The sequence below is a fragment of the Misgurnus anguillicaudatus genome, chromosome 9 (assembly GCF_027580225.2).
Source record: "Misgurnus anguillicaudatus chromosome 9, ASM2758022v2, whole genome shotgun sequence".
Classification (NCBI taxonomy): domain Eukaryota; kingdom Metazoa; phylum Chordata; class Actinopteri; order Cypriniformes; family Cobitidae; genus Misgurnus; species Misgurnus anguillicaudatus.
In genome coordinates this window covers 18656369-18665904 of record NC_073345.2, presented here as the reverse complement: position 1 = coordinate 18665904, position 9536 = coordinate 18656369, and the positions used below count along the sequence as shown (strand labels likewise).

Here is a 9536-nt window from a genome sequence, read left to right as displayed (position 1 = left end):
TTGGGCATAAGTTAAGTACATCAAAGGTAACTGGGGCTTCACTTTGGCATACAGGCGGGTGTACAACACAATATGCTGACTTTAGCTTTGGGCATAAGGTGAGTATACAGAAGGGGCAACCGGGTCTTTATTTGGTGTCGATGCCTCACCACCGTCGCGTGGGGGAAAAAGTCAGGATGTCACCAACGGCATATAATTTGAGATGGTTACTTCGCCAGCCTCAATGCTTACTTCCTTCGCAGGATTTCGTCTGGCCTGAAAGGTGGTTGTTGACAACACAGACACAGCACAACACTGCAGTTTTCAAGTGGATACACTCACAGCAAAGGACAAGGACTCACCCACTGCACTCCACACACTCTTGGTTAAAAATAAGGTCAAAACCACGTCTGACTGGGGACTTGTCCTGGAGATCGTTGAGACACTGATGTGACAGGTAATTTAATATAGACGTCGCCGCCATGACACCCCAGTGTCTTCCCTCGCTCACTGTTTCCGGCTCGCCCGCAATCCTTCTCCACAGTGGGGCCGCTCACATACTATACCACACTTAAAAAAGACTCACAGATAGTCTAGATGAAATACGCTGCTTTACAGTGATTTGGGGTATTCACACTGTGATCAACACAAAGTCTCTTTTCCTCTCCTCTCCCGCTATTAGATGATTTCCCTGCTGCTGTGTGACTGTCTCTGAATGGCCTCCTTCGGCAATACTTCCAGTGAGTCTTCCTGTCTGCAATCACTCAGAGTTTGTTACACATTTCCAGGGAACGTTTCACAGTTAGATATAGCTCTCAATATACTCAGCCGGGTCTCTGTTTCTGTCCAATCCTTAATCCTTCTTCGCCCAGCCAACAATATCCTCCGCCTTCTTTCCGCTGCACTCGCCCAAACACTCCACTCACTCGCCGTATCGGCTGGAATAAACTGCTGCTGGAATGCACTTCCCTCTTCCTGTCTCCTTCAGCCCCGTCTCTTTCCGCTCGGATCAACGGGGCCTTGCGACTCTGTCGAGGGCAAGGATTCCGTCCGCCTTTGGCGGAAAACAAACTCGCCCGCAAATCAACCGCGCCTTCCGGTTTCTCCATGCCCTTATTTATGTGCCTCCTCTTTGCTAGATCGCCCAATCATCGTTCGCCACACTCAACAAGCACACCTGACGCTGATATCACCCGATTTCAGCTGCTCGGAGTCACCAGAATCTGGCCGGGTGTTCTGGCACAACGGTCCAGGACTTCCTCTGCCATCTTTAGTTCCGCCTTGTTTTGTCACTCCATGACACTGGCTTCTGGGCACTGATTCGACCATAGAGGCCATTTCGAGACAAAATCTGACAAACTGTTCTGGTTGACACAAGGATTTCTGGTGACCAGCTGTGCTGCAGTGGAAAATGGGCAGGCCTTGGATTTTCGAGCCAACAAAAAGTCCTCTCGAGCAGTTGTCTTCTGGGGTCTGCCTTAACTGGGTTTGTCAAAAACATCTCCAGTCTCTTCAAATATTTTTTTATCCTCTGTACTTGATGCTGAGACACATTGAAGGTGTCTGCCACATCAGCAGTGGATTTGGTCTTCACCCTCTTGATAATCAAAACTTTAGTCTCAGGGTGAATCTTAGGCATGTTTGCAGGGGTCTAGTTGCAGTTGATGTGAAGGTCTAACGTACTGGGGTTCTTTTTATACACACCTGAGACCTAATTGATTAATTTTTTAGTCACAGATGAAGCTCATATGACAAGGCAACAACACTTTTGTCTTTGCAAAAATTGACTCAATGGGCTTTACCAAGCTGTGAATATTAGAATACTTTTTGACAGTTTTGTTTTGCACTGAAACATTATTACAAAAGAGGTTGGGATTAAAATGAGCCATTTCTTCAAAACAAATCTTCATTAGAAATATATTTTAGCGGCACTTCAGGTCAATTTGTACACAAGCTACAAGACTTTTGTCAGGGAGTGTAAGTCTTCCACCTGTCAGTTAGACCCACTCCCTACTCATTTAGTTAAAGCCTGCTTATCCACTCTATCTGGTATAGTAACCAATATTATTCTTTCTTCCTTGTCTTCTGGGGTTGTTCCTTCATCTTTTAAAGTCGCTGTTATAACTCCAAGACTCAAGAAACTGGGTGCCGATCCTAATAATTTTTCACATTTTTGCCCAATCTCCAATCTACCTTTCCTTTAAAGAATCTTGGAAAAGGTTGTTGCATCTCAGGTACATGCTCACCTCTTAAATTCCAGTCTGGTTTTTGACCATTGCATAGAACAGAGACTGCCATTGTAAAAGTCGTTAATGACCTACTGATGGCAGCTGATTCTTTTAACATTACTCATCTTACTCGATCTAAGTGCAGCCTTTGTGACAATTTCCCATCATGTTCTCTTAGATAGATTACTCTCTATAGGTATCACTGGCATTCAACTTACCTGGTCCAGATCCTATCTTTTCGGACGCACTCAATTTGTTCAGCTAAAAATGTTTAGGTCATACTCGTCATCTGTGACTACTGGTGTCCCTCAAGGCTCTGTTCTGGGCCCTCTTTTATTTATCATTTACTTACTACCCCTTGGTCACATCTTCAGGAAACATGGCATTAGTTTTCATTGCTATGCGGACAACACCCAGCTCTACTTATCATCATTGTTTTATGAATGTCATTTTACTGTACGTTGTCCTTGAGTGCTTTGAAAGGTGCCTTTAAATAAAATGTATTATTATTATTATTATCAGCTAGTGGGCTAGTGGGATTGTAAAATGAGTCCATGTAGTTGGTGTTTTGATAAAAATCATCAATTTAATCTCGTAATGAAATATAATGACTAATAGACACAGTAAACTCCACCTCATAACGTGCACTCCGCACAGTCGGATGAAAGTCTGTGCGTCCATGACAAAATAAAAGTTTCATTATCATCAAGTGTTATTTTTCAAATTGTTCACCTAGCTTTCTGAGTCATTGATAAACCGCTTGTTGTAATTATATCCAAGAATCACACAAAGGGCACTTTTCCCGTCGTCACCTCGGCAGTGGCGTACTTTCAGCAAAGATGCTTATATTATGAAGATTTCAACCATCCATTAGAAAACCCGCAACAGTGTTAAGCGTATAGAGCCTCAGCGAGTCAATAATGATGATCAATGATATATGTTGCGGGCGTTCAGAGTGTAACGACAGTCAGTTACAGTTTACATTTAACAGTTTCTTGCCAGAATTTAAGTTTTACATTGTAATTTGTTTATTAAAAATGGATTCTGGTCTCCTTTCCTGTGTATAGCAGCGTTGCTATGCTAATCTTGTAGGCTTTCCTGAAGAGGGTCTTTGCTTTCAGTATCCTAAAATAAACCGTGTTTGCATTTTTGGCATCGGACCCTCTCAGATCCACTGTGGATGCCATTTCGTTGCGTTAGCAGCCAGCCTCGTCTCGAATGAGGTTAAAAAGCTCAGTTGTGTGTTCGAGCATCGTGCATCGTTGTGATCATGCCTACTTTAACTTCTTCGCGCTTGTTTAATTTTTTCACCAGCTGTGTATGTGCTTTGCACAGGCGCCGCACACACGTGCTTGCTTTTTCGACAATCGTTAAGTTTTATTGACTAAATTCTTATCGACAGTTAATCAAAGATAACCCCTTCTACAATCTATAACCATTTCCTGAGTATAATAATGCAATAACAAATAACTCATGTTAAAATAATTTTCACTATAGTAGACTCACCACCTTTCTTTCTCTTTGTCTCTCTGTCATAAATTTAGGCCCTGTCCCAAATTACACACTTGATTTACAGTTATGTGGCTTTCATGTGCCTGTGAAGTGTACCATTTGTAATTTTAAGTTTGTAGGGGGTGCTCATGAGGGCATCCTATGTGCCTCCCCTTCTTCTGCCCTCATGCCATGGTTACCACATTCTAGCTAGCACTGTAAATGCTATATAAGTTCATGAGCATTTCTTTACAGGATCTGCCGCTGGCGTGGATAGAAGATTGATGTCTGACACATTCACCATAGGAAGAAGACACATTTGTGTCTAAGGTCTGTTGTTAGTCTTAAAGCTTTAAAAAACAAATGAATTTAAATCTAAAAATCAACTTTGTGAGTGTTGAGTTTTCATTAGTACTTTAATTGTGTTTTTCAGCTTATGGCGGAGGCCAATGGCACAATCACAGAGGTGTCTTTTCTGTACCAGCAAATCTTTAACATAGACTTTGATGCTGGCATTCACACTAGAATTTCATTGGCTGTGCTTATACCCCTGTTCTTCATCTTTGTAAACTGTGTCATGCTCTTTGCTTTAAGAAGCAAGTCTGTCTTTTATGAAACTCCACGCTACATTCTGTTTGGTCACATGCTTATAAATGATTCTGTACTTTTGTCGTTCACAGCCATCATGTATATTTTGGCTTCTATCCCAATAGAAATCACCAAAGCCTTGTGTGCTCTTTTTGTTTTTATCTCCCACTGCACTTTCCGTAACTCTCCTTTGACACTCGCAGTGATGTCTCTGGAGCGGTATGTGGCTATCTGCTTCCCTTTAAGACACTGCAACATTGCCACACCAAGAAGGACCAACATCATTTTGGGATTAATATGGATCCTTAGCTCTCTGACTATTGCTATAGATATCATTTTAGTATTAATTGTCAACCCCAGTAGCTTATCAGATAATATATTTTGCACGTACGAGAAACTGTTAGTAGCAAAATGGCAGATGGATAAAGCTCAAGGGTTTGATATTCTTTATTTTGTGTCTGTTGCAGTAATTATTATTTTTACTTACATTAGCATTATGATTACAGCCAGGTCTGTTACATCTGATAAAGATTCTGCTAAGAAAGCCCTCAGGACAGTGCTATTGCACCTGATTCAACTTTGCCTGTGTCTCACCACTTTTCTATATGCTACAATAGAGAAAGCACTGTACATGATGTCAGGTAACAGTCCTCCTTTCTTTTATACCCTCAAATACCTGAATTATATTACGGTTCTTATTCTGCCACGCTGCTTGAGTCCTTTGATCTACGGTCTGAGAGACGAGGCCTTGTTGCCTTTATTCAAATATTACTTCTGTTATCGTTCAGGTAGAGCAAGACCCCGTGTTAATGTACATTAACTGATCTGGAGAGGTGTTATAATATCAAAAAATAGTTGGTCTAAATGTGTAATTCTGTTGACACTAAAAAAGTCTGAAACTTTGTTTAATATTAATACTTATTTTTGAAACTCTATATTTGTTAAAACCAATGTTTAGTTGGACATAAGACCTATAATAATTTCTGCTTCTCAAGTAGTGCTGACATTCACTAACCAAGTACTATAAACATTAGCATAAAAATTTGTTCACTGGAAAAGTAATGAAGCAACTAGTAATGAACAGATTTTCAGTTCTAAAGCATAAGTGTCTTTGGGGTTCACCAATTTAAATATATGGGGCTTGCGTTTGGAGGATGTCATTTAATGTATAGGTTTCTAATTTTTTATCTTTTAAACTATTGTTGCTTGAGGTTGGGGTTAGATTTGGGGTTTGTGTTAAGATATCCGAAAAAAATTAAAAGAAGAGCAACTTAAAGTATTGTCTGAAAGATAATGTCTTTTTAGGTTAATATATTAGCAGTTGTATAGCTTACTTTGCAGTAAATCTATGTTAGCTATTCACATGCTATAAGTTGATGTCAATACCACTAATGGTGGACTGTCAATTTGTGATTAATTCAGGTAAAATTCAAATCAGTACTACTATGACAGTAAAAGCCTCTGTTTTATTGTCTGTTTTGAGAATGGGAGATAAAGACTGACCTCTTTACTGTGGGCAATAGAAACTTATTATTCAAATGATATATTTTGTGCTGAACAAATGTTTTGTAACACATCCATTTAGATAAATGTTAAAAAGGTGGTTCAATGGTATTTCATGCATTCTGACTTATTAACACAGTTATAGAGTTGTTTCCTTATGCTAAATGTAGACAAAGTGTCAAAAAAGTAGTTGGGCGTGTTACAGACTATTTCTTTGCCGAATCGAATGCACTTCGCCAGGGTTCGTACAAGTTTCTGAAAGTTTTTTTCGATTACGGGTCCAGCTGATGTTTCAGGGGTTTCTATACGTATCATTTCTTTTTATGGGCACTTCCCCCTGAAACCCCGCCCACCCGTCAATCAGCGGGAGACGCTAGAACTTACAAACATCACATCACGCGACAGCTCTGTTTAATTTCAAAACTCAACAATGGCACGAAAGAAGAAGTGTGTTTTTGGATATAAGGAGAAGAAAGTCAGCCTTATGGAAACAATGGATATAGTTTATTATCCGGGGTAGCAGCGGAGTTTTGCGTGTGTTTGATGCGCTGGATTTCATTGAAAAGTCCCAACTGGGTCATGAGTTGCATGCAGTAAGTAAATAGGCGCGTGCATATTATATAAATGACATGAACATGTAGTGAATCATAAGTTAAACAGTGTTGTATAATGTTGTATGACTCGTACTCGCTCCTCCCGCAGTAGTAAGTCCTCCTTCTTCATTTTTTCGTACGTTATTGGAAAGATTCGGTAAGCTAATCTTTCTTTTATAAATCTGATTAAACTAAAGATTCTTCTGAGATATAAAGGACTCTATAGGTACTCCAGATTAACATCAGAAATGCAGAAACAGCGTGTGTTATGTCAGCTTTAAGCATTTCATTTATTTCTTTTTTTGATTGAATAACTTATTACATGTTATAGTAAACTTTACAATAAATTTATATTTGTTAACAAAATTCTGTAATCGTTTTCTCATTCATGTGTTGTTCCTGTATAAATTTCTTTATTCTGATGTACACAATAGAAGATATTTTGATAAATGATGGTAAGTACACAGCTGATTGTAGCCATTTTATAATTTGTTCATTTTTAATGAATGCAGACCTTCCGCAAGGAAAACCAGTTTACTTTTAGTTTTAAGATAAGAAGTTCAGATGTTATGTACACACTATTTGGTTTAATCATTTGTAAATATAACATCGACAATTATAAATCTGGTTAGTTAATCATAAATTGTTGTAATATGCGTGATTTCCGAATCTATAATACTCACTTAACTTAAACCAGGCTTGATGACGTATGCAGCCTGCATATGCGACCTCCAGAGGCTGCAACCGTCTGATTGAGAAACGGCCATCGTCGTACAAGCTTATTTCCAGTGCTGTAGTGGTGCCTGGAGAAGTGGGTATACTATAAATTTTGCCCCCAATTTTTTTAAAGCGTCCCAGCAATAGATAAACGCCCTTTGTTGTAAACAGCATGTAAATAGTCTTGCAAGTAGATCACCACAAAATGGGCTAGTAGTATATTCACATTGTCACTTAATTTCTGATGCTTTATTTCTTAGCGTAAGGATTATTATGAAATTAAAGCCACAAAGAGGTGCAGATTTTTCAGAAAATGGGCCTACTGGCTCACAGACAATAGGAATAGACAGCTAATTATGAATTGTGAGTACACTTTTTTAGTCTGTTCACACATTAAAATTAGACAACTATTCCCTCACCTTGCTCATAGTCTAGTCTAGTAGTTTCTCTTGTAAACTATCTTTTGGAACAGCTGATTTGCAACAGATAGTGTACTGCCAGAGTATGCCAACATTATATATTTAGGGGGACAGTTTGCAAATATTACAGGTAGGCCTAATACATTAATAAAAAAAAAAAAATGTATAAATACTATATTCAAAAACATAAAAGATGAGGGAAGCATGGTGTTTTAAGAAATTAGTTCATAGGTATTAGTTATAGTTCTAACAAACTTCAATAGGCTATACTTTATAATGCACTTTAAGTCACTTTGGATAAACGCCTCAATATTTTCATAAAAATATAAAAATAACAATATTTTATCTGTATTTAAATACATTTTACAACATATGACACTCTTAAAGGAATAGTCTACTCATTTTCAATATTTAATTATGTTATTACCTTAACTAAGAATTGTTGATACATCCCTCTATCATCTGTGTGCGTGCACGTAAGCGCTGCAACGCTTCGATAGCATTTAGCTTAGCCCCATTCATTCAATGGTACCAATTAGAGATAAAGTTAGAAGTGACCAAGCACATCAACGTTTTTCCTATTTAAGGCGAGTGGTTATACGAGCAGGTTTGGTGGTACAAAATGAAACGTGGCGCTTTTCTAAGCGTATTTAAAGGAGGAACTATAATTTGCGGCGTAGTAGCACTTTTGGGAGTACTTCGACTCGGCGCAGTAACACCCTCCCTCTTCCATTATGAGAGGGAGAAGGGGAGCGGACTTTTCGAGATGGTTCTCACTGCGGAACACAACATCCAGGGGTCGGGGTTGGATCTAGATCCAACTCCTCCCACTTTATATACTTTGTTCCGCCAAACGAACCAGTATATTTGTGTTGTTGCAGCCCGCAATGAGTTGCAACCTGTGGTCGCCAACGTTTGCTCTTATCAGTTTAAATGTACGTTTGATTAATAATATAGTCAAGAAAGATTCATAATTTAGAAAGTATCACAGTTAGGTGTAACGGGAAGGACATGTTCCTGACAATGTGAAATCACTGAAGGGATTTATTTGTACATTATCCAACTTATTACAAAGCTATTCCTATACGAGTAAATATAAAAACAAATGTATTTGATATCTTTTATTAGCAAATAAAAAAAGTAAACCATCTATTAGGAAAACCTGTTTCCTATTGGCTGTTAGCAAAGACGCGTTAAAACGTCCATAAAAGATAAACATTCAATTTATTAATTTCTAAATAACATGCCATAGCCATATATTTTAATAATTATGCATATTTATACTGTATTCATTCATAGGTCTTAAACTTCATGTGGTAAGATTACCCGTAGTAGGCTTACCCGAAATGTTTTACTCCAAAACATTATAGCAAAAAAAATTACATTTCACCCTAAAGGCACTACTTTTATTGTAGTCATAAGTAAAGTTCGTTTTTATGTCAAAAGAATAACTTAATTACGTTACGAGTTAATGCGGAAATGGTAACGCTATGACGTGTCTTGTGGTAAAACTGTCGTCCAATGGGATCTCTGGATCTGGATACAGCTCCGCCCCTGGATCTGAATCCAACCCCGCCCCCTGGATGTTGTGTTCTGCAGTGAGGCGCTACTGGACTTTTCAGGCGAGTCGAAGTACTCCCAAAAGTGCTATTACGCCATAAAATATAGTTCCTCTTTTAAATCTGCTTAGAAAAGCGCTACGTTTTATTTTGTACCACCAAACTTGCTTTTATAACTACTCGTCTTAAATAGGAAAAGCGTTGATGTGTTTGGTCACTACTAACTTTATCTCTGATTGTACCATTGAATGAATGGGGCTAAGCTAAATGCTATCGAAGTGTCGCATGTGCGCTCCAGCGCTTACGTGCACGCACACAGATGATAGAGGGATGTATCAACAATTCTTAGTTAAGGTAATAACATATTTTAATACTGAAAATGAGTAGACTATTCCTTTAACCCAGTAATTCTCAAAGTGTGGTCCGCGGATCACTAGTGGTCCACCAAACCCCCTCAGT

General features: G+C 38.7%; 1 protein-coding gene across 1 annotated transcript; it reads left to right on the top strand.

The window, feature by feature from the left end:
* Nucleotides 1-3065: 3065 nt before the first annotated feature.
* LOC129424161 (odorant receptor 131-2-like) lies at nt 3066-7376 on the top strand. Its single transcript, XM_055180758.2, has 2 exons — nt 3066-4028; nt 4132-7376. Exon 2 carries the CDS (start codon nt 4135-4137, stop codon nt 5104-5106), a length of 972 nt encoding a protein of 323 aa, XP_055036733.2. The 5' UTR covers nt 3066-4028; nt 4132-4134; the 3' UTR covers nt 5107-7376.
* The last annotated feature ends 2160 nt before the right edge of the window (nt 7377-9536 follow it).